This window comes from Eulemur rufifrons, chromosome 7 (assembly GCF_041146395.1).
Source record: "Eulemur rufifrons isolate Redbay chromosome 7, OSU_ERuf_1, whole genome shotgun sequence".
In the NCBI taxonomy this organism is placed as follows: domain Eukaryota; kingdom Metazoa; phylum Chordata; class Mammalia; order Primates; family Lemuridae; genus Eulemur; species Eulemur rufifrons.
In genome coordinates, this window is record NC_090989.1 from 139,895,206 (window position 1) to 139,921,258 (window position 26,053).

Below are 26,053 nucleotides of genomic sequence, written 5' to 3' on the forward strand. Positions count from 1 at the left end.
ATGAGGGATGGAAGAGCTGGTAACCACAAAAATAAGTTAGTGATTCTGTTAGGCTTTGTCAGCTTCCCCACTGTTGTCCACTGTCTCATAGAAACTGCTGAAGGAATTGACGTGGTGAGCATGTTAACTTACGTGTTTCATCTGGGTCTTCCATTGAAGAGATTTTGTAGGTCTAGCATTTTTTTTTGTTTTTGATATTTTATGTTATTACACAAATATGATTAGGACATTAATATAATTAAATCCAAAAATTATTTTAAAAACTAAATTCACCTGTGGACCTTAGATTCCTTAGATTTTACGAATGTTATATTTTGGTCCTTGTTTAAGAGTATATGTGAAGTTTGCTGGGCTGTAATCCAACTGATTATAATCATAGATTCTGCTTTGTTGCATATTTTTATTATGAAATTTAATGTTTGGTAACATGTCTCTGTTGCAATAAAGTCTTCATAATTGTGCATATGTACAGTTCTAAGTAGACATTCTTTAATTTATGTAACCATTCACTTTTGACCATGTAGGTTACTTTTGAGCTTTTAGCTGCTATAAATGATATTACATCAAACATTTGCAGAAATTGGCAAACTATGGCCCTCAGACCAAATCCAGCCTGCCACCTGTTTTTGTAAAGTTATATTGGAACACAGCCAAACCCATTCACTTATGTATTGCATATGGCCACTTTCGCTTTACAACAGCAGAATGGAATAGTTGCAATTAAGATTGTGATCTGCAAAGCCAAAAATATGTACTATCTGGTCCTTTACCAAAAAGAAATTGCCAGCCTCTGTTTTATGGTATGTAGTAGAGCTTTGTTTTGATTGAGATTATTTTTCTTAAGATAAATTGTAAGAGATGGGATTATTTACTCAGGATATTATTTTGTTGATTTCAAAATAGTTTCGAATTTATAACATGAATATGGTCCATATAGACAGTGACATATCAGAACAAATGAGTTAGCTGATTCATTCATTCATTCATTAACCATTATAAGGTCATAGTAATTAGAAGATATCACTAAAGTACCTTTGGTCCATTTGTACTCAGAGGTTACTAATTGACACCTCCATTATAACTCTCCTATTAGCAGCCAGTGCTTTTCATTCATAGTATTTCTCACAGTTTTTTTTTTTTGTTGTTGTATTAGTGTAACACTAGCTGCTGAACAAATAACTCTCAATTGTCAGTGGTTTAACACAATACCTCCTCGTCCCCCATTTAGGAACCCCAACATAGGCATTCCTGGTCAGTGGGCAGCTCTCTCCTATGTGGCTGCTTAAATTTGGGCTAAGATTTTTCTATTCTGTTTGCAACTTCACTTTTTGGGAAAGAACCCACTTAAATCCATGCAATGGACACACTGGTGTATGGCCAGATACCCCTGTTATTACTGAGGTATTCATTCCCCCCAGATGCCAGGGATGTGGCCTGCTGAGTTCCTCTCCAGAAATTGCCTTTGGCCAAAGGGATCTACCTCACCCAGGGTGACACCTGTCCTCTCCCTGGGGGCACTCTGTGTCCAGTGGCTGGTCAGTGGGGGAGTTATGAAGGCCTGGTCTCCTTACCTCAACAGAGACAACTGGGAAGACCCATCCCAGCCAAGCTCCTTGGAGGGCCCGCAAAGGCCTATGTTACAGCTGCCCAAATCCTCCCTCCGCCCTGTCCTGCCTCTCACTCCCCCACAGCTGTCTCCCAGAGAGCACTCCCCAGCCTATTTCCTATTTCTCAGTCTATTTCCAGGGAACTCTCTGTTCCACACCACACCCGCCCCCCCCCCCCCAAATGACCAACCTAAGCTTTCTTGGTTCATTTTCATTCTTAACTTTCCATCGACTTTGCAAGTTTGCGCCTTCTTTGCTGCTCTTCGTGATGCTATTTCAGCACTGCATTCACAGCTTGTGTTTGGTGCAAGTCTCTGCTCTTCCCCTCGCCTTTGACATTTCTTACTAAGGGTCCTTTTATGGCCTCATTACTTTAGGAAGAGGTGAAGTACAAATTACTAAGATAATAAATATTCAAATTGCACGGACCATCTGCCCCCGAACAGATGTCCACTTTGAGTCAGCGTCAGTCTCCATTCCCCGGGGCGAGGGGAGAGGGGAAGGCTAACCGGCAGGAACGCTGTCTTCTCGGGAGGAAGAGGGAGGCTGGGGAAGCGGTGGCTTCTGTTGAGTTACTAATTCACGCTCAGAAAGAGACTCCTTCCAGAAAACTCAGCTGAGGAAGAGGAAATGATAACTCAAGAATGTTACGATACTGGGGCTGCAGATTGTTTACGGCAATAGAAGCATTCCATGGACCCCATAAGGGCTTTATTTTTGCGTTTAGCTGTCATGCGTAGAGCATGTGATGCATGCCAGGCGCTGTGCTTAGTGCTTTTCAGGTTTTATCTTAGACGAGCTAACCCTCTAGGTATTACTATTGGTTACTATTGGTAACCCCCACTTTCCAGGTGGCAAAACAGGCTCAGGAAGGTTACTTAGCTTTTCCACCTCAGACAGCTTGTAAGAGGCAATGGGAATTTGACTCCAGAGACAAAAGCTCTTAATCTGCATTAGTTTGACTTCTTTCTGTACAGACCGAGATTGTCCATAGCCTATCCCAGGGACCAGAGGTGTGCAAAGTACTTTGGCTGGTGGGGGAAGTGAATTTGTTCAAAATGCAGATTCCTGAGCCCCAACTCAGACCTACTGGGTTAGAAACTCTGGCTGAGGGGCCCAGGGACTGGCATTTTAACACATCCCCTGGCTGAAACACTCTGAATGGTGAGGATGGCGGGTAGAGACTTCCTCACTGCTGTACAGATCACAGGCCCCCTTCATAACTTGCCTGGCCTGTGTCTCAGGCAAACCAGGGACGTAAGACCATGAGCACCTTTGCAACACCTGCAGGTCATCATTGTCTTCCACTGTTGTGCTGCCTTTTCAGGAGACCCTCCTATTAGGATTAAGAACCTTCATGCTGTTCTTCATCTACTGATCAAGGGAGGGAAACTGAGGCAGTGTAACTGCAGGATTCCCACTGCCTGAGTGAGATCTTGGGCAGGTCATCTACCCTCTCTGTGCCTCATTTCCCTTATCTGTGAAATGGAGGTGATGGTATTACCTGGTTCCAAGGGTTACTGTGCAGATCATCTATGAAGTATTTGAGCTCTGAGTAAGTGCTAGTTATTATTCTATTATCTCCTTTCGGCATCCTAGGGACATCTTTAATCTTTAACCTACAAGTCAGCTGGGTCTGTTCTTGCTAGTCCATATTCATAATATTTCCTACAAGGTCCTCCTTCTCTCTTCCTCTTTGCACATCTCCAACTTACCTCCTCAAATCTACGTTGGTCCCTTTGCTAGGAATGTTAGATTGGCACATGCCTGCATTGGAGTGGAGGAGAGCAACCACCTGGCCATCGTTCAAGGGCATTACAGCGGTTTCATTTTGCATTTAGCTATCACGTGTAAAGCAGGCTGTATGTGCCAGACTCGTGTTTTGACTGAGCAGAGACATCAAGGTCATGAAGGAAGAGCACTGCGTTGGCTCTTGGCTCTGCTGCCCACCATGTGGGTAATCCTGGGTACATCGTGTCCGTCCCCTCTCTTGGTCTCAGTTTTCTCTTGCAAAGTAGGGGGAAATTCCTCAAGATCAGTGTTGTTCTAATAATTATATATACTTGCACGTATGTCCTACATAAGAATATGAATTGCTGGCAGATTCCAAAAAGCCTGGGTGCTGGTGTGGATGAACTGTGAGTGTTGGGGGCTGGGCATTCCTAGAAGGTTTTTCTGTTGGCATCAAGAAATTCCAGGGCAGAGAAAATCAGAGTTTTGAAAATGCCCTGTGAGTTCTGGAAATGCCACAGTGAGGTTTTTACAAAGTGTAGTGAGAGCTGGAGCCTCCAAATTTCATCTTATCTCCACAACCTGACTCTCACTCAGAGACAGCATCATCGGATATATTTCACATACAATATAAATCACCTACTTAAAGTGTCCAATTCAATGGTTTCTGTATATTCAAAGAGCACGTACCGGCAACACCACAGTCAATTTCAGGACACCTGGAACCATTCTGTGGGTTTTGACAAATGCATCGTCATGTATCCACCACCGCAGAGCGACACAGAACAGCCCCCTCACACCAAAACGTCCCTCGTGCTGCCCCTTTGCAGTCAACCCCTCTCCCCACCTTGTAACTCCTGGCAACCACTGTCTGTTTTCCATTCCTGTAGTTCGCTGTTTCTAGAATGTCATGTAAATGGAATCATAACAGTATGTAGCCTTGGGACTGGCTTCTTTCACTTAGCAAAATGAATTTGAGCTTCATCCGTGTTATCATGTGAATTAATTAATTGTTCCTTTTTATTACTGAGTAGTATTCCATTGTATGGACGTGTGTTTCATCTGTTCACCAGTTGAAGGACATCTGTTTCAGGTTTTGGCAATTAGGAATAAAGTTGCTGTAAACATTTACTTACAGGTTTTGCTTGCACGAACGTGTGTGTGTGTGTGTGTGTGTGTGAGAGAGAGAGAGAGAGAGAATGTAAGTTTTCATTTCCCTTAAGTAAATACCTAGGAGTGGTTTTGTTGGGTCATATGTTAAGTGTATATTCAAATTTATAAGAAACTACAAAACTGTTTTTCACAGTGGCTGTACCATTTTGCATTCCCACAGCAATGTATGAGCATTCTAGTTGTTCATCGTGCTTGATAGCACTTGGTATTATCAATATTTTCTGTTTTTGTTTTTGTTTAATTTTAGCCATTCAAATAGGTATGTAGTGATTTGTTATTGTGGTTTTAATTTCCTTTCCCTAAAGACTATAATGTTGAACATCATTTCATGTCCTTGTTTGCCATCCATACAGCCTCTTTGGTGAAGTGTCTATTCAAATTTTTTTGCCCATTTAAAAAAATAGGCTTGTTTGGTTTTTTATTGTTAGGTTTTGAGTATTCTTTTTCTTTTTAAAAAAAATTTTCATTTTTATTATTATTTCAAAATATTAAGAGGGTACAAATGTTTTTGGTTACATGGATCGCTTTTGTGAGGCTCGAGTCACAGCTATGAGTGTGCCCATGACCCAAATAGCATACACTGTACCCATTAGGTAGGTTTTTGCCCCTCTCCCCCCCATCCCCCCCCACCCCCGCTTGATTTCCACTGCGTTTTACTTCCCTCTGTGCACGTGTGCTCATTGGTGAGTATTCTTTATATATTCTATATAAAAGTCATTTGTTAGAAATGTGATTTGCAAAATTTTTCACTGCTCTATGGCTTCTCTTTCTCTTTCTGTTAACAATCTCTCTTAAGAGCAGGGCAAAAGTTAATTTTGATAAAATCTAACTTACCAGTTTTTTTCTTTTATGCATTGTGCTTTTGGTATCTTATCTAAAAACTCTTTGCCTAACCCAACTCACAAAGATTTTCTCCTGTATTTTCTTCTAGAAGTTTTGTGGTTTTATATTTTAGGTCTGTGATCCATTTTGAATTAATTTTTATATAAGGAGCAAAGTATGGGTCAAAGTTCATTGTTCTGTACAGTATATGGATGTCCAGTTGTTCCAACACTCCTTGTTGACAAGAATATCCTCTCTCTACTGAATTACTTTATACTTCTATCAAAAGATCAGTTGAGTATATTAATGTGAGTCTATTTCTGGACTCTATTCTGCTCCATTGATCTATGTGTCTTTGCTTTCACCAATACTGCACTGTCTTGATTACTGTAATTTTATAGTAAATTTTGAAATTTGATAATGTTCTTTTGCAAAATTGTTTTGGTTATTCTAGTTCCCTTGCCTTTCCATATAAAGTTTATTTATTTATTTATTTATTTATTTTTTTGAGACAGAGTCTCTCTCTGTTGCCCAGGCTAGAGTGAGTGCCATGGCATCAGCCTAGCTCACAGCAACCTCAAACTCCTGAGCTCAAGGGATCCTCCTGTCTCAGCCTCCCGAGTAGCTGGGACTACAGGTATGCACCACCATGCCCGGCTAATTTTTTCTATATATATTTTTAGCTGTCTATATAATTTCTTTCTATTTTTTTAGTAGAGATGGGGTCTCTCTCTTGCTCAGGCTGGTCTCGAACTCCTGAGCTCAAACGATCCGCCCACCCATGACATTACTAAGCTCATTTGTTAGCTCTAGGAGCTTTTTTGTAGATTCTTTGGGATTTTTCTACATAGATAATCATGTTGTCTACAGATAAAGAACTTTTGTTTCTTCCTTTTTAATCTATATGCCTTTTATTTCTTTATCTTACCTTATTGCAACTGCCAGCAGTATGTTGAATAAGAATGGTGAGAAAGGACATCTTTTCTTTGTTCTCCCCATCTTCGGGGGAAAGCATGCAATCTCTCACTGCCAAGTCTGACACTAGCTGTAGGTTGCTTTGTAGATGCCCTTTATCAGATTAAGGAAGTTCCCTTCTATCCTAACTTGCTGAAAGTTTTTACCATGAATGGATATTGAATCTTGTCAAATACTTTTTCTGCCTCAGTTGATATGAATGTCTGGTTTTTCTTCTTTTGTCTGTTCATATGATGCATACATTTGAAACATTTGAAAATATTGAACACCAGCCATGTATTCCTAGAATAAACCTTAGTTGTGGTACATTTGTATTTCTTATATATTGTTGGATTCGATATGCTAATATTTTGTTGAGGGTTTTTGATATCCTGGAAAGAGTTTCTCCGTTAAGTGTGTTAATGACCAAACCCATGTTCAGTAGTCCCTTTTGGAGTATTCACATACTAACAGTCTAGTGTGGGTTGTTCTGAATCCTCGTCTCTCCTCCTTTCTGTGGTTGCTATTCTTTCTGGCTTCCACCTGTTTCTCCTTTCTGCCCACATGCTTGAAAAGCATTTCTGAATTGCAACTCAGTTCAGAAACAAGATTTAGAAAGACGTATTTGAGTCCAGTTGCTAGATCCAAATTGCTTTGCCTCACATTACTGGGAACCTCCCAGATGCTTGGCTCCCACTGTTTCAGGCTCGGAGGACAGTTCATCTGTGATTTATCTACGCAGTCTGGTTCTCCATTGGCAGGTGCATGAGAGGGGACATTGTTGTGAACCCTTGATCGCATCTCTTTGTGGCCTCCCTGCTTTCTCCAGAGGCATCCAGACCGCGGCAGAGGCAGGGCCTGCTTTGTAGGCTCTGAAAGGGTCTCTTTGTCTTACCACCAGTGGCAAGGGGGGCCTCAGAGTGACCCTGCAGGCTGGATGAAGGGACATGTAGGGAGTGGCCAGGTTCCAGCCTTATCAGGTTACTTTTAATAAGTGAAGGCCAAGGGGGTGGGGAACTTTCTGAAGGGAGGTCTTTGTTTTCACTTGGCACTCAGATGACTCAGAAGTGAGAGAGCCCAGGAGAATGAAGCGTCAGGGGAGGGCCACCGGAACCCTTGCCTGCCTTCTGAAATGACTTCCGCTGGACCTGGGGGTGCAGGTCACAGTAGTCACACCTGTGAACCAGGGACACAGTCAAGAAGACTGGAAGAGGGAAGGAAGCAAGGGGCGACATGTGCATGCCACAGCCCCACCGTGTCGCCTGTGTGAATGGGCGGTCCACCACAGCAGGCGTCTGCTCCCTAGAAAGCACAGCAGCCAGAGAGAGGCGGGAGAGGCCCTCTCTGCGGAGCAGGGTCCGGGAGCAGCAGAGGGGGACAGCTAATGGCCTGCAGAAGGGGTGAGGCCTGGCGTTTGCTGCTTTAATCAGTGGTTTAGTTTGTGGAAGTGTTTGGACAGACAGAATTGTCAGCTCAATTTGAGCATGTTGTCAAGAATCTGAGGAATCCGGGGCAGCCGAGCGAGGCAGGGGAGTGTCCTGTGGGTCTCTCCAGCTGTGGGGACCCTGTTATTGGAGGGGACCTGCTCCCTGCAGGACCATGCAGCCTGGCTCCCTGGAGGCTCCCTGGGACATCTCTGCCACTTGCTGCCCTCCACTCCCATCTGTCTCCTGCCCCATTCCTCTGGCCAGTATTCTGAATCTAGTCCTTGCTAGCATAGACACAATCTTCTACCAACTGACTTCTGTGTCTCTTCTCCCTCATCTCCAGGACATCTGATACTAGATGGGTTTTCCTAAAGTACAGTTCTGCTTGTGGATCTACTCTGCTCAATAACCTTCGCTGGCTCCCACTGATCATGAGTACTTCCTCAGCCTGGAATCTGATGCCCACTCCTCCCTGCAAACTTTACTTCCCATCACGCCCCTTCATGTACCTGTGTGCTTTGCCTACCATGGACAAAGCTCACTTGCTCCCAGATGTTTCTGTGCTTTTCCACCCTGTTCCTTCCCTTGCCATGTTCCCTGTGCCAGGAGCCTCCGCTTTCCCTCCTCTGTGTGTTGGAATCCTCCTGTGGAGTCCACACAAGGGCCACATCTGCTCTTCATAGAGGACACAAAGGACCTTCTCTTTCCCCCAAGCATCACTCCTCACAAACTGTACCTGTCTGATGGCATTTATCCCGAATTTTATTGTAGTTACGTGTGTCTGGCTCTTAAGCTCCTTATCCTTTATGACAGGGCCTTGTGTCTAAGCTGTCCCCATGTTGTGCTCATCTTCTGGTGACAACACACTGCACTTAGAAGAATCACCATTTGTATGCTACTCTGTGCCCAAGAGCTTCTCAAACATTGAGACATTATCCCTTCATTCCTCCCAACAAACCTCTGAAAGGAGTTTTGATACCTGACATTTGTTGAGCATTTACTAGAGCAGTACCAGGCTGTTCTAAATCTTTTGTCTGAATCTGCTCGTTTAATCCTTGTATTTACTGTACGTGATGCGTTGGATTATTATCCCAATTCAAAGATGAGGCCCAGGGAGCTTAACTGGCCCACTAGTAATTGTGTTTGTTAAATGACTGTCTGATCTGTGGGGTTGCTGGCTGTGCATTATTGCTCCCGTTCAGCCTTACTTGCTGTGATGGAGGGCCAGCCTGTGGCCAGCACTCAGGCTTCCTGCTCCAGTCCTCTCTGGGTACCATGTGATGATCACACATTCTTAACAATAGTGGTTTTCCATTCGTGACTCGTGCTTACAATCCCTTAATGGTTCTTGTGTACTTGCTTTGTCATTTTTTTATCCCAGACTAATTTCTTCTTCCCCAGACTGGCACTGATTTGGCATTGTGCTGCCTGGGTTTTCAATCAAGGCGCCCTATGCCCGCATTGTGAAACTCAGCAGGCACGCACTTCTGGCACCTGCCCAGGGCTGGGTGCCAGGCCTCCTGCTGGGACTGGCCCCACAGCCTCTCCAAATATTTATTTCCCCAGGATAGTGGCCAAAGTGCAGAGCAGCATAACTGTTTCTTCTGTGTCAAGGTTTCCTTAGGATTCTCTTTGGCAAAATGGGAACCAGGGCAGTCTTTTATCCCTAGTGTCAAGCACAGGCCTGGGCATGTGGTTGGTACTCGATAAAGAATCATTGAATGAATAAATTTATTCTTTCCTTTTCATTTTTTATTTATTTATTTCATTTTATTTTTAGAGATGGGGTCTCTGTCACACAGGCTGGAGTACAGTAGCTATTCACAGGTGCAGTCATAGCTCACTGCCGCCTTGAACTCCTGGCCTCAAGCAGTCCCCCTGCCTCAGCCTCCCAGGTAGCTGAGACTACAGGCGCACCACAACGCCTGGCTGTTTTGGTTTTTTTTTCCTTTTTGGAAAAAAGTGAGAGACAGGGTCTCACTCTTGCTCAGGCTAGTTTCAAACTCCTGAGCTCAAGCAAGCCTGGCCTCCCAGTGTGTTAGAATTACCAACATGAGCCACCGCGCCTGGCCAACGATTTAATTCTAAAAACATTGCATATAACTCATGCACAGAACACAATAAAAAATAACAAATTTTTTTATTAAATTAGAAAGGATTGTTTTGTTTTCAAAGTTTCTATTCTGTTTTTATAATAAAACATCGTGGCCCCAAGGAAAAAAATTTTTTCTAGTGTGGCAGTCAATGTGTTAAACATGCTCAGAACACTTCCATTAGCCCACAGTCATCTACCACAAAGCCTGTTTTATAATAAAGTGATGAATATAATTTATTGATGTTCTACTGAATGTGCATCACTTTCGCACCGTCATAAAGCTGAAAAATAACTCCAGCCATTGTAAGTCTGACCTTCTGTAGTCACAAAACCCTGGTGGCATACAACAGTAAGTGTTTATTGCTCACATGACTGAGGTCAGCTGGAGGTTGGCTCCGCTGATCATGAGTTAGGCTTGCTTCCATGGCTGGGGGTTGGCTGCTGTCATCCAACCTGGGCTGGCTTCAGCTGGGGTAACTGGAGTGACCCCGCACTGTCCACATGTCTCTCATCCTTCTGGGGCCAGCAGGCTAGCAGCTTGAGTAGAGAAAAGTGGTGGGAGAACTGCATTGTCTCAAAGTCCACAATAGGTGGTATGAACACACCAAACTCAAAAGGACCTACCTCTACCATCGTACTGTGAAGAGTTGCCACATTTAATTTTTTAAAGAAATCAATATGTATTAGTAGGCCGGGCGCAGTGGCTCATGCCTGTAATCCTAGCACTCTGGGAGGCCGAGGCGGGTGGATCGTTTGAATTCAGGAGTTCGAGACCAGCCTGAGCAAGAGCGAGACCCTGTCTCTACTAAAAATAGAAACAAATTATATGGACAGCTAAAAATATATATACAAAAAATTAGCCAGGCATGCTGGCGCATGCCTGTAGTCCCGGCTACTCGGGAGGCTGAGGCAGGAGGATTGCTGGAGCCCAGGAGTTTGAGGTTGCTGTGAGCTAGGCTGACACCACGGCACTCACTCTAGCCCGGGCAACAGAGTGAGACTCTGTCTCAACAAAAAAAAAAATATGTATTAGTAGATATATTTGGTGTAGAAGCTTCTTTTCAAGTGGAATCTTACAGGAAGCATAAATAAATGGTTCTTACAGCTGAGCTTTCAGGGTCGGGGCCAAGAGGACGGTGGAGGCAGGACTTCTGTGTCTTCCTACTGATCCCTCTTTGCTTCCGTGGCTGCTGGGAAGCCAAAACCAAGAGCTTTCTCAAAAGCTGCCTCTGACTGTCACTGGCATTTTTCATTTACCTGAAGCAGAGCGTGGAGCCTCCAGGGCCAGCCCCATCAGAGCCCCTAGTCTGCAGGTGACTCGGGTGCGCATCCACTCAGTGATGCGGTAAGGAGGTGGGGATTTACTCAACTTCTCACGGCATGGCCACCACGGTGGTTTCATTGTATTATATAATAGTGACAAGGTTCTCAGAGGTGACAGCTGCCTTTCAGCTGAGCCTGCCCTAGGAGTATCTCTGCTGGGGGGACATTTAAGCCAGACTCCCAGGTGCAGGTCACAGGTGTTGTCTCTCTCACCCGTGCCTATCACTGTCCTCTGGACAGATCTCAGCTTCCCCGTGCAAAGGATCAAAACGTGAAACCCAGAACAATTCGTGTGTTACTTTCAATATAGGCCGAATCAGGCCTGTTTCTGTTTAAGTGCCTGTTCCAGCTACTAAAGTACGGAACAGATTACCCCAAAATTTAGTGATGTGAAACAACCTCTAATTATTCTCACAAATTCTTCAGGTCAGGATTTTGGGCAGGGCACGGTGGAGATGGCTTGTCTCTACTCCACAATGCCTGCAGCCTCAGCTGGGAAGACTCCAAAGCCGGGCCAGACCGTCTGAAGACTCACTTTCTCACGTGCTGCAGCCGGTGCTGGCCGGGGCCTCGGCCGGAGCTACTGGCCGGAACACCCACACTTGGCCTCTCCAGCGGTCTGAGCCTCCTTTTAACATGGTGGCAGGGGTCCCAGGGCAAGTGGCCTGAGGGATACGACCAGAAAGAACTAGTATCTCGGTCTTGTGACCTCGCCTTGCAGGTTATGACACGACACTTCCACTACATTCTAGGTGGCCACCAAGGCCTGCCCAGCTTCTAGAGGAAAGAAAACAGATTCTGCTTCTTGATGGGGAGTGGCAGGGTTCAGCAAGAGTATGTGAGACTAGAAACGTCACTGTGGCCATTTTTGGAAAATGCAATCAGCCACACTGCGTTAATGTGGTCTTGGGTGTTCTTTTTATACCCTGTTACTGAGGACAGAGGACTCAGAATATCTGGCTGCAGGGAGCCTGCTTAAGCCTCCTCCCCCCAACAGACCATTGAGTCCTCAGGGAAAGCTTTATAGTTAGGGCTTTGCTGATCTGCCCGAAGTCTCGCAGCTGGAAAAAACACACCAGAGGCAGGAGGCTGTGCCAGTGATTAAGAAGCAGACTGTGGAGCCACGTGGGAGAGACTGCATCCCATCTCTGTGTGTGCAGCTCTGTGGCCCAGGGCGGGCACCTCTCTGCCTCAGTTTCCTCACCTGTAGAACAAAGGAAGTCAGAGCACTTACCCCCTAGGGTTGTTGTAATAATTTGATGACTCTATGCTCAGCGTATGATAAGTGCCTAATGAATATTAGCCATTCGTGAAAATAATTACCATTATTAGCATCAGTTCAGCACCTAGTAAAAAGCTTTTGTCCCAGCAAGGGCTGTGGGTCCTGCCCCCTCCTGCTAGTCCTGGAGAAGACGCCTTGGCAGTCATACTGTTCTATTTTGTTATTCAGCTCAGCAGGGAACCTCTGGGAAACACTAGCTCCTAACCCTGGTAAGACCCTGGCTGCATGTAGGAGTCTTATCCATCTGACTTTATGCAGTGTGGGTATTTTTCCAGTCAATCCCAGACTTCATTGCTCCAGAATGTTCCTTCTACTCTTGGCAGAGAGTCAGCTGAGTTGTTTTCGGCCCACCTTGCGCCTGAGAACTGTGGAAAGCTGCCGACAACAGCGGCCCACCTGCGGCCCACCTGGCCCCATTCAGACATCAGTCAGGGTTTGCTTGACTGCATCAGACGCGCTCCCACCAAGAGTCTGTGCTGCTATTTGCACTGGTGACATTTGTGACGTAGAACCTCATCACTTAGTCTGGCTGTGGTCAGAAGGTGAACTATTGCACTTTCATTCAGTTTATCAAAAGGAACCAAAAATCATTGTCTACTCTTGGGTGAGGAAGCCCCATCCCATCACACTGCTCGAATTGCTTACTAAATGGAATCATTACTTTATAGTTTTAAAAATAAAAAGAACAATTTCCTAACTTCTCATGCCTTTATGGGAAGAGTGATGACTGCAAATCTCTTTGTTTTTCCTTCCCCCTCCTCTCTTTCTCTGAGCTTATTGGACAGTGTATATAAAAAAAAATTATTATGGAAAATTTCAAACACAGGAGTAGAGAGAAAAGCACAATGAGCCGTCATGTACCTGTCACCGAGCTGCAGCAATCGCCAACTCATGGCCAGTTTTTGTGGACCTATATCTCCACTGCCAGGTTATTTTTAATGGCTTTATTGAGAAATGACTTAATATGATAAACGTTATTCCTTTTGCATGTGCAATTCAATGATTTTGAGTAAATTGACAGAGCTATGCAACCGTCATCATAATCCAATTTTCAGACATTTCCAGCACCCTCAAAAGATCCCTCCTGCCCGTTTGCTCCTATCTTGTGATCCTGTACTGCGTTTCCTCTCATCCACAGACACTTCGGTGTGTATCTAAGTGCTGGGCATTGTGTTCGTGTGTCACAACGGCGCCTGCTCAGGCAGCCCACTTCTGCCTACATCTTTATAAAAGCACAGCCCTGGGTTCAGGGTTGCCTCTTATTACAAACCCCAGGAAGCCGTCGGGGAAATGATTGCAGAAAAGAGGCTGCATTGGGCCTGCTGGCCATTTTTATGCTGGAGGTGCTGTTGGGCATTCAGTTTAACCCCAATTCAGTTCTACAGGTATGACTGAAGGCCTCCTATGTGCTGGGCACTGAGGATACTACAATGAATTCGTTGTGGTCCATGCTGTGTGTGCACAACAAAGTCAAACTGTGTACACAGTTGGTATAATACAGTGGTCAGAGGTGGCCTTGGTGGGATGTGAGCTTATTAGGCCAGCTTGTTTCCAGCTAAAGCATTGCTCCTGATCTATGTCTGAATGCCTCGGCACATATTCTACACAGCTTCCCTGATGACCTCTTGCTTCTGGGTATAAAGCCCCTACTTGTTTTGGGGTGGACGGGAGAGAGTGAATGTACCATTCTCATCCCACATGTTAAAGATACAGCCCTCGCCAGGGTGATGGCTTTGCCCTCCTTTGCTCTCTGCCTGTCTCCTCTGGACAGTAAGTGGAGAGTGAAGACCATAGAAGGCCCTCAGAAAAAGGTCATAGGCTGGGCGTGGTGGCCACACCTGTAATCCTAGCACTCTGGGAGGTCGAGACAGTAGGACTGCTTGAGCTCAGGAGCTCAAGACCACCCTGAGCAAGAGGGAGACGCCGTCTCTATTAAAAATAGAAAAATTAGCCGGGCATGGTGACGCATGTCTGCAGTCCCAGCTACTTGGGAGGCTGAGGCAGGAGGATCACTTGAGCCCAGGAGCTGGAGGTTGCTGTGAGCTAGGCTGATGCCACGGCACTCTAGCCATGGCACCAGAGCGAGAGGTGGTGGTTTTCTTTGAGAAGTAGCATTGTGGGTAATTTTTTGGGTTGTTTTGTTTTGTTTTGTTTGAGACAGAGTCTTGCTCTGTCACCCTGGCTAGAATGCAGTAGCATCATCATAGCTCACTGTAACCTGAAACTCCTGGGCTCAAGGGATCCTCCTGCCTCGGCCTCCTGAGTAGGTGGGACTACAGGTGCAGGCCACCACGCCTGGCTAATTTTTTTATTTTTAGTAGAGATAGGGTCTTGCTCTTGCTCAGGCTGGTTTTGAACTCCTGACCTGAAGCAAGAGAGTGACTTATTTTAAAGAAACCTTAGAAGAAATAGACTCGAATCTGGTTCTTTGTAGCCCCCTCCTGCCACCACCTTCTGTCACGCCCCTGTGAGATTCTTCTTGGTCGGACGTTGGAGGAGACGCCCGTACCCGGGTGGGCTAGGAGCGAGCTCAAGCCTCTGAGGTGTGACAGCCCACACTAGCTTCCTGAGGCCTCCCTCTGGAAAACACTCCCTCTTCACAGGGTCTTGGGGGTCACACAGACCCGGCGTTGCGTCTGGGTTCCACCACTTGCCATCTAGGTGACCTTCCTTGGGCAAGTGACCTACCCTGGTCCCCACCTTCCTTAGATCTGTTAGTTTGGTCACAGTGCCACCTGGCCACAGCTGTGAGGATGGGATGAGCCAGCATCACGCTGCCTGGTGCCTAGCAGGTGTTCAGTGGACAGTTGTCACTGCCGCTCCTCTTGCCTCCTCCCCCCTCGGGGCTCCCAAATCGCTCCCTGGGCTTCCGCACCTGCTGCCCTGCCTTAGCTGGTGCTTCCTTCACCCTGGGGGTGTCCATGGCACTGACCCCCAGACATCTTCCCCACCTGTTCCTCTCTGCCCAGTTCACTTTTGCTGACATGCGTTGGTAGCCAGAGTTGGGGCTGGGGTGCCCTTGGGCGACAGTCTCTGTGGCGATGGCCACTATTGCCATAGCAACAAGAGGCTGCAGCACTGACGAGGGGCCTGCCGGAGCCAGGCTGCCTGGGTCCCAGCCCTGGCTCCGGAAGCACTTAGCCATGTGATAGGCACAAATCCCTTAATGTCTCTGTTCCTCAGCTTCCATTTGTACAGTGAGGAGAATGACAGTACCTGCATGAGTCGTAGGCTTGAGGATAAAATGGGCACGTACATGCAAGGCACACAGAGCTTGGTGCACAGTGAGCACTCAGTCAGTGTTAGTGATTACCCTGCTCTCCTTGTCGTCCTAGGAGCCAGGCTGGTAACCACAGCAGATGTCCTTCTCCTGGGGGTCCCTCACATTCCCTGTGGTGTCTCCACGTTGTCTCAGCCGCCCTTGTTCCTCTCTGATGCCTCGCTCCTCCAAATGGTCTCCTTGTGGTGGTGACTGCCCACAGCCCTGTCCTTTCACCCCGCTGTATATCCAAAGAAGTCTATCCTCCCACAGAGAGGGCAGGAGAAGGGGCAGGGGATGCTCTTTTTGTAGTCGTGAAATTCAGTCAGCCACTAAAGAGACCAGGAAATTGTGTCAGACACTGAAAGAGAAACAAGCTAGAGAGAAATCATTGCTTGTTGCAAACAAGAATTTGTGATTTTAGCTCAGTTCAGCATAAGCACCAAACCGCCAAATTTGCTACACAGTAAACGTCAGCGGTGCATCTCACCCTTTGATGCAGTGACATTTTTGACAAGTTGAGCTTTCTAGCCGGGTCTTCCTAAATGTGATCCTGATGACCTTTGCTGCAGTGCAGGGGTGAAGCGGTGGCCCGAGGGCTGTGCAGACTGTGCATCCAGGCTGCGTCTGTTGTGGGGAAATTGGTTACAGACAAGAACATGGCCTAGTCTGCGTAACAAGCAGAGAATGTTCTGGCCCCGTCATGAGCTGAGAACCTGGAACCTGAATCCTTACATCCACCCACAGCCTGATATTCTGCCTGGAGGGCCCGAAGGACAGACCTCCCAGGGCAGGTGATGAGGGCATTCTGTCAAGTGTAAAGATGTCCCAACGGCAGCCTCCAGAAGTCACTCACCCCTTTCCATGTGTCAGGCATTGTGCTAGGTCCCTCAGTGATGTTCAGCAACACAGCACAGTTCTCACCTCAGAGGACCGGAGGCCAATAAGGGAGGAAGATGAATTTTTAAAATGTAAGAGAGTGTCATGGAGCAGTCACAGAGGATGGCAGATGACCCCAGGAACCTTTCATTCAGCCAGCACTGAATTGAGCACCCATTGTGTGCAGGGCACGTAGAGAGTCCAAGTGAAACTGATGGGGTCCCTGTACTCATGGAGCTTGCATGCTAGCTGGGGAGGTTAGTAGTAAACAAGTTAGCCAGCAAACACAGAGATACAGTACAGGTTGCAAAGGTTCCCAACGAGATAATATTGGGGACCCTCCTGCGGGGCAGCACGTGAGGAGCTCCAGGAGCCCCGTGTGCCCAGAGGAGCAGAAGAACCTGGGATCAGAAATTGCAGCTCCAGCAGGGCCTCATTAAAGGATTTTGACCTGACTCCCAAAGTATGGGAAACTGTTGAAGGGTTTTACATTTTAAGACTTAAAAGTGTTTTAAAGTTGATGGTAATTGCTATGTGGACAATAGATTGGAAGTGAGCTGGTAGAAGTTTGTGTTAAAGGTGGCATTTCAAACTGGTGGAGAAAGATGGGCTGTCCAATAAATAATGTTAGCACAATCGATTGACTAACTGGATAAAGTGAGAACTCTACTGTGTGCCCTAGGTCATACCATCTGCAAAAATAAATCCCAGATGCTTACAGAGCTAAAAGTTACATATATTTTGGAAGGAAGCAAATATTTCTTTTTAATGTAGGAGACTACTTTTTTTTATAATATTGGGCTGGAGAACAAGACGTAAAACTTAGAAGCTATAAAATGTGATACATAGATTTTGCTGTACAAAAAATTTAAACTTTTGTAAAACAGAAGACTAAAAATAAAGGCAATGAGAGATGGAGAGAATATATTTGCAATACCCATAATAGTCAGAAAGTTAATACTCAGACTATAAAGAGTTCTTTAAATCCATAATAAAAAAAAAAATAGAAAAACAGGCCAAGAACATAAACAGGCAGTAACCAATAAACATATTAAAAGATATACAACCCACTAGTAGTTGGAGAAATGAGAAATGAAAATTAAAACATGACATCATTTCCATTCTTTTTAATGCTGTTAATCTGTGTTGGCAAGATTCCCCATGTAAGGAGACTCCTATCTTTTAAATAGCATTTTAGCAACAAACAACAAAATCTTAAATGTGCATATGCTTTCATCCAGTAATTTTGCTTCTAGGAATCTATCACGAATATTCACACATACACAAAGAAATGCATCCAGTTCTTTGCAGGATCATTTGTATTGGTGAAAAACTGGGGGTGTGCTAAATGCCCATCAATAAATGACTGTTGAAGTATCGGTTCTGAACCAGAGGCAGTTTGGCAATGCCTGCAGACATTTTTGGTTGTTGCAGCTGGGGAGTGGATAGAGACTGGCACCGAGCAGGTAAAGGCCAGGACGGAAGACAACCTACAGGACAGGCGCCCACAACAAAGAACCATCCAGCCCAAAATGTCAGTAGTGCTGAGGTTGAGAAATTCCAGGTTAAATAAAGCCACAGCCGGGGCAACACTGTGCAGACAATGAAAAGAAAAACGTAGACCTGGCCGGGCGCCGGTGGCTCACGCCTGTAATCCTAGCACTCTGGGAGGCCGAGGCGGGTGGATTGCTCAAGGTCAGGAGTTCAAGACCAGCCTGAGCAAGAGCGAGACCCCGTCTCTACTAAAAATAGAAAAAAATTATATGGACAACTAAAAATATATATATAGAAAAATTAGCCGGGCATAGTGGCGCATGCCTGTAGTCCCAGCTACTCGGGAGGCTGAGACAGGAGGATCCCTTGAGCTCAGGAGTTTGAGGTTGCTGTGAGCTAGGCTGACGCCATGGCACTCACTCTAGCCTGGGCAACAAAGTGAGACTCTGTCTCAAAAAAAAAAAAAAAAAAGAAAGAAAAAGGTAGACCTATATTTGTGTGACATTAAGGATCTCTAAGATGTGTCATTTAAAAATTGCTTTTTTGAAATTTAATATGTGATCCTTTATAATGTAAGAAAACAAAGTAAATGAATTTTAAAAACCGCTACATATCACTCCGCCTCCCCAGAGGTAACCACTGTTTCCTTTTCATGTGTCCTTCCACAAATATGCCCAGCGTGGGCAGACGGGGAGTCTGGTTTTCTGTGCTGCCGGGCGGCTGTGCTACACAGTTAGATTCAGAAGCCAGTGCCCTTCTGTCTGCTCCAGACCTGGAGCTGGGGGTCCCTAACATATTCCCTAGATTATTCTCCCTCTTTTGTGTTTCTGTGGCATTTTCATTTATGGGTACAATACAAAACTGTGTGCTGGGCTTAGGGAAGGGTGGGCAGGACCCTGGAGCAAGAGTCTGATGTTGGTGAGTGAGACAGCGTCTAGAGGAAGTGAGTGGGAGGGTTCTCTCAGCCCCGTGGGTGTCAGTGAGATTGTGCAAGGGCTGTTAGATGCCACTGACGTAGTGGAGGCTTTAACAGGGAGGCAGGGGTAAATTCTTTACACCCGGGGCAAAATTCAGCCAAAGCTGGGAACATGTCGGATTCTTCCTCCTGCCTGCCCACTGCCAGGTGAAGTCATTGACACACGCAGCTTTCAGTCACCAAATCATCATCCACATCTCTGACTTTTTGAACAAACCTGCCTTTCATCTCCTGGGCTTTTTCAGAAAAGCCTCTTCGGGTTGGGTCTGGGACCTTTTGATGTTGGCTTTCATCAGTTATGTCCTCTCCTCCTGCCTGTCTCTGTCACTCCACGTTCAGGATGGGGAGGGCAGGGCTGGGTGACCTGCCGGCATCCAGCCTGAGGCTCCCAAAACAAAAGGTGTCTGGTGCCATCTTCAGCCAGACACAGACAGGCACGCTCAGTGGACGGACTTGGCAGGGACGTGGGGACTCAGGCCCGCGGAGGGAACGTTCCCAAGCATGGGCTGCGGGCAGCAGGACTCAGGGCCTCCAAGACCTCAAGACGCTTGTTCTGCCCAGCTCAGAAGTAGGCATCTCCTGAAAGTGTCTGTTGAGTCTTTTCCAGAAATTTTTCTGGAATTTACTTAGAAATCAAAATTCCATTTCTTCCTGGAGGGACGCTCAGCCAGGCTTAAAACCTAGACAAGCTGTTGTCACCCGGCTCTGGGTGTCTACTCTAGTTAGGCCCAGACTGGTCTAGTTCTGCAGTCCTCAGGGGAAAATCATTTTTCTCAGGTAATGCCAGCTTGCTTCACCTCCTGTGAAATTGTAACCCTCTGCTACTTTCACAAAAATCGTCTCTTCTTTCTAGTAAGAATTCTGATAGAATAGAGTCAGAAAGGACACAGGTTCGGGGAGGAGGGATGTTTCTACTCTGGAATTCTAATTCCTGTGACTCTACACAGTGTCACGGCTGGCATGTGGGACCCTTGCTTTGAGTGGCAGGCTCTTGCAACATTGCTTTTAAACCCCTGGACTTTTATGTTAGATGCTTTATTTTCAACTTCCGTGACAGTTCAATATAAAGGAACAAACCTTTACGAGAGGAGCTAGAAGGCACCTTAAGAGACTAGTTAGCCCTTGGGGAGTATCACGCTGAAGTTGCTCCAAGCAAAAGCACACCTGTCTTCCAGAGAGCCTCCCAGCCTCACCTGTGCTGAAGGCAGAACTCCTCCCTCGGTCCTTTCTGAACTCAGGCGTTTTGTTCATTTGCTTTTCGGACCGGGAACAAGGAGAGATCCTGAGAGACATGAGGGGCCAGTGGATAAACACCCAGGGCCTGTTCTCCACCGTCGTCTTGTTCTTCTTTCTGCTTCACCTTTCTTCTTGCCCCCTGAGAACTGATTTAAATGATTCAGGGGTCCCCAACATTTGCAGAAGTTACCTACTGGCCTTAGAAGAATTTCTGAAAAGTCCAGTGTCAGTCATATCTATTTTTAAATTTTTTTTTTTTTTTTTTTTATATATAGAGATGTGGTTTTGCTCTGTCACCGAGGCTGGAATGCCATGGTGTGATCATAGCTCACTGTAACCTTGACCTCCTGGGCTCAAGCGATCCTCCCACCTTGGCCTCCCAAACTGCTGGGACTACAGTGAGCTGGCTGAGACGCTGGCTGTGTCCAGTTGGAATGAATGAATCCTCGGGCAAAAAGGAAGTTTTTAGGAGCACGCATAAGCACATGCCCTATCCTGTCTAAACTAGAGTTTTCCAAAATGGGGCTTTCCTAAAGAAGGGCACATGGTAGGCGGGTGCAGTCCGTGTGAACAGAATTCAGGAAGTCTTATTTCAAGTTTCCCAGCGAGGTTTGAGATGTTTGTGACATGGCAATAATGTCCTGCTGCAGAGTACTCAGCCTGGAAGCTCAGAGGGGGAAGGCCTGCCCAGACCCCTTTTGTTCATTGGGAAACTTGCATATCCCTGTGTCACCATGAGAGAGGGCTGACTCCCTCATCAATGAAGAGTTGTAAAAATTATTTTAATCTTTGCATTAAATTAGGTGCAAAATTGCCTCTTCACCTAGTAATCATACTGCATCATTCCAAATTATCTGCATTTAAGCCGTGCATAAAAATAGCCCAGTGCATGAGGAGGTCAGCGTATCGTGGGGGAGACCCCGCGGGGGAGACTTCCTCGAATAGATGAGGTCGGGAAATGGGACTGACGAGACAGCCAAGCCCTGGAGACCATGCACAGTCCTGCATGTAAAGCAGAGGCACTGTAAGAGCTTGAAACAACCTCAAGGTGTGAATCATTATATTGCCATGGCTGGCTGGCTTCAGAGGAACCGAAAAAATGCAAATACTCATGTTACTCATTAGCAAAGGGAAATCGCAAATGTTGAGGGTCCCTCCATGTCAGAGCCACACACTTGTGTTTTCATCTGTTAAGCAGAACAGTCTTTGTGCCCACTTCAAGCCAAGAGTTCTTTTTTAGCTGTTGTACCTATTACTGAGACCTTGAGAGAGAGCTAGAAACAAGGGGCTTTAGAAAATAAGAGCATTTTCAGCATTGACCACTTTAACTGGAGTTAGATCTGTTTCGTGATTTAATTCTCATTGTAGACTGACATTTTCTACGGCAGGGTTTTTCAACAGCAGTACAATAGTTTAGGGGTCATATTTGGGGCTGGATAATTATTATGGGAGCTGTACTATGCATTTTGGGCTGTTTAGCAGCCCCCCTGGCCTCTACCCACTAAAGGCCAGTTGAACCCCCCAGTTGTAATAATCAAAAATGTATCCAGCCATTGCCAAATGTCCCATAGGACACAAATCTCTCTTTCTCTCTCTCCCCACGCCCACACATTTAAGAATCACTATTCTATAGGAAAGAGGCTGTATAAAATAATCTTTTTCCTAAATTAGTTGTGCATTTAAAATAGATCCTGAGATTTTTACATGCATTTAACCCTGTGTGTTATTGATTTATTCCCTGCACGAAGTGGACAAGGTTTCATTCTCTTTGAGTGGCCTTCACAAAAACTCAGAATCTTCTCTTCCCTCCTCCATTCTACTCACCTGTCATATTCATGTGTTGCTAATAATATTTACCTGACCTATCAGTTCATTAGTAGGTCATTTTTTTTCTTTTTTTTTTAAATAATTTTTTTTTTTCTTGAGACAGAGTCTCGCTCTATTGCCCAGGCTAGAGTGTCGTGGCGTCAGCCTAGCTCACAGCAACCTCAAACTCCTGGGCTTAAGCGATCCTCCTGCCTCAGCCTCCCGAGTAGCTGGGACTACAGGCATGCACCACCATGCCCAGCTAATTTTTTCTATATATATTTTTAGTTGGCCAGATAATTTCTTTCTATTTTTAGTAGAGACGGGGTCTCGCTCTTCCTCAGGCTGGTCTCAAACTCCTGACCTCGAGTGATCCTCCCGCCTCGGCCTCCTAGAGTGCTAGGATTACAGGCGTGAGCCACCGCGCCTGGCCAATAGTAGGTCATTAATTGTGCACATTCATTCATTCATGCAACAGTATCACTGAGTGAGGCCTCAGCACCTGCCCTGGTGGTGAGCAGGCACCACCTCTGAAACAGGGCATCACCCGTTTGATGATATATCCACCCCTTTCAGCTTTTTAGGATGACGGCTTACATTTTTGGGAGGCAAAATTGCATCTGACATGGAGGAACAGAGTTGCTAGAGTCAGGCAGACCTGGATTCAAATCCCACCGCTGCTGCTTACAAGCTGGGTAGCCTTGGACTAATTGTGAACCCACATGCCTCAGTTTCCCCATATGAACATGAGGATTTGGTCTACCTGGCAGCATTCTGCAAGGCCTTAGTGAGATCATCTATGTCAGACATCAGCAAATGGTAACTTACTGCCTGCCGACTGATAGGCTGTATTGTATGAATTGTCATCTTTTGTAGGTCAAAAACAGTTGAATATTGGCAACTTCATACAGTCCAACCTAACATGTAAACCCTAGGTCAGCTGTCACTCTGTACTCTATTCTTTGCCCTGTGGTGGTCCAGCAAATAAATGGAATGGTTCTGCTTTGTTATGTCCGTGTGAGGCATCCTGCCGGCACAATACAGTGCACTTCAGAGGGGACGAAGTCAGTCTCTGCCATCATCAGCATTCACAACTAGCATGTATTTTAAAAAGCTTGCACTCTATGAAATTGCACTCTCCCAACCTTGCAGCCAGTTTGTGCGGAAATAACCTGTAGCATTTCCTCAATTCTGGCCTGCCAGGGGGATGTCTGGTTTGTTTTCTGTTTGTTCGTGCCCTGGGTTCCTGTCTTGGGCAGGCACTTCTCTGATGTCTCTGTACTCATGTCTCAGGTCACGCTGCTGATCGCCTTCATCTGTGTGCGGAGCTCTGTGTGGACCGACTACAGTGCCTACAGCTACTTTGAAGTGGTCACCATTTGCGACTTGATAATGATCCTCGCCTTTTACCTGGTCCACCTCTTCCGCGTCTACCGCCTGCTCACCTGTATCAGCTGGCCCCTGTCGGTAAGCAGCCCGGCCCTGTTCTCAGCATGCCGACGTCAGGATGTCAGCTGCTTTGACACCCAATGCAGTCCTTCCCGTCTGCCCATTCCTCCTCTTTAACCGTCCTTTGCTTCCGCCCTGAATTTCCCATGGTTTGGTGGACATCTCTGCTTTCTAAAACTCACTTGCCAGCTACAAGAAGACTGTGGCTTTGGCCTCAGTGTTGATTTTCTCAAGTGACAGAGAATGGGCTGTGGTGTGGGAGTTGGGAGGAGGAACAGGAAGGAAGGAGCTGATGGAGAGGGTGGGTATTTATGCTGTTGTGAGCATTGCATGATGGGATTTGTTAGCTAAAGGGGATGGGCAGGGTAGGGAGACAATCAGAGGTTGCCAGATGTTTTTGTTCCCACTATATTATTTTTTTTAAAGCTTTGTTGCTATGCAGTTCACATACTATACCATTCACCCATTTAAAGTGTGCAGTTCAATGGAGTTTAGTATATTTTCAAAATTGGGCATCTATCACCACAGTCAATTTTAGAACATTTTCAGGCTGGGCACAGTGCCTTACATCTGTAATCCTAGCACTCTGGGAGGCCAAGGCGGGGGAATCACTGGAGCTCAGGAGTTCAAGACCAGCCTCAGCAAGAGCGAGACCCTGTCTCTACTAAAAACAGAAAAAATTAGCCGGGTGTGATGGTGCATGCCTATAGTCCCAGCTACTTGGGATGCTGAGGCAAGAGGATCGCTTGAGCCCAGGAGTTTGAGGTCGCTGTGAGCTAGGCTGATGCCACGGCACTCTAGCCCGGGCAATAGAGGGTAGTAAGACTCTGTCTCAAAAAAAAAAAGAATATTTTCATCATTTCAAAAAATAATTCTGTACCCTTTAGCTCTCACGTCCCCACCACTCATCTCCTCTAGTCCTAAGCAAAGACTGATCTGCTTTCTGTCTGTAAAATTTTTCTACTTTGGACATTTCACATAAATGGAATCATATTTGTGATCTTTTGTAACTAACTTCTTTCACTTAGCAGAATGTTTTCATGGTTCATCCATGTTGTAGTGTGTATCTGTACTTCATTCCTTTTTATGATCAAGTGTTATTCCATTGCATGGGTACACCACACTTTGTTTTCATTCATCACTGATGGACCTTTGGGTATTTTCACCCTTTGGCTATTATGAATAATGCTGTGAGCATTCATATACAAGTTTTCTATGTGAACATGTTTTCATTTTTCTTTGGTATATATCTAAGAGTAAAATTGCTGGGTCATATGGTAACTTTATGTTTAATTATTTGAGGAACTGCCAGACTGTATGCCAAAGTGGGTACACTGTTTTACATTTCTACCAAAAGTGTATGAGGGCTCGAATTTCACCCTATACTGGGCACACTTATTATCTGACTTTATGATCTTAGCCATTCTAGTGAGTGTGAAGTGGTTTTGATCTCTCTGATGACTAATGAGGTCAATTATCTTTTCATGTGCTTTTTGGCTATTTGTACTTTTTCTTTAAAGAAATATCTATTCAGATCCTTTGCCCATTTTGATTAGGTTATCTGTCTTTTATTATTCAGTTGTAAGAGTTCTTTATATATTCTAGATAAAAGTCCCTTATCAGATGATTTGCACATATTTCCTCCCATTCTGTTCATTGTTTTTCACTTTTTTGATGGTGCCCTTTAAAGCACAAGTTTTTAATTTTGATAAATCTAACTTATCTTTTTTTTTCTTTTTTAGCTCATGCTTTTGGTGTCATATCTAAGCAGCTATTGCCAACTCCAAGATAGTGAAGATTTACCTCTGTGTTTTCGTCTAAGAGTTTTATAGTTTTAGTTCTTACATTTAGGTTTTAATCCATTTTGATTTAATTTTTTGAATTTATTTTTAATTGACAAATAATAAATTATATGTATTCATACGGTACATAGTGATGTTTCTTTTTTTTGAGACAGAGTCTCATTCTGTTGCCCAGGCTAGAGTGCTGTGGCATCAGCCTAGCTCACAGCAACCTTAGATTTCTGAGCTCAGCGATCCTCCCACCTCAGCCTCCTGAGTAGCTGGGACTACAGGTGTGCACCACCACATCTGGCTAATTTTTTCTATTATAGTTGCTCAGCTAATTTCTTTCTATTTTTTTGAAATAGAAAGCCTCTATTATGTTGAACCTAGCCTCTTGCTGAGGCTGGTCTTGAACTCCTGACTCAAGCAATCCTCCTACCTCAGCCTCCCAAAGTACTAGGATTACAGGTGTGAGCCACCATGCCTGGCCTATAGTGATGTTTCAATACATATACTGTATAATGATCAGATCAGGGTAATTAGCATATCTGTCATCTCAAACATTTATCATTGCTTTGTGTTGAGAACATTCAATATCCTCCTTCTAGCTATTTGAAACCATATAATGTATTATGGTTAACTATAGTCATCCTACAGTGCTAAAGACCACTAGAACTTATTTCTCCTATCTAGCTGTAATTTTGTGTCCTTTAACAAATCTCTCCTTATCCCTCCCTTTCTCCTACCATTCCCAGC

At 45.3% G+C, this 26,053-nt stretch overlaps 1 protein-coding gene across 1 annotated transcript in view; it reads left to right on the forward strand.

Moving 5' to 3' along the window:
• CMTM7 (CKLF like MARVEL transmembrane domain containing 7) overlaps positions 1-26,053 on the forward strand; it is a 53,644-nt gene that overhangs the window by 17,123 nt on the left and 10,468 nt on the right. Inside the window, exon 2 of the mRNA XM_069473354.1 lies at positions 23,358-23,531. Coding sequence (XP_069329455.1) covers positions 23,358-23,531 — 174 coding nt within the window. The remainder of the gene's footprint in view (positions 1-23,357; positions 23,532-26,053) is intronic.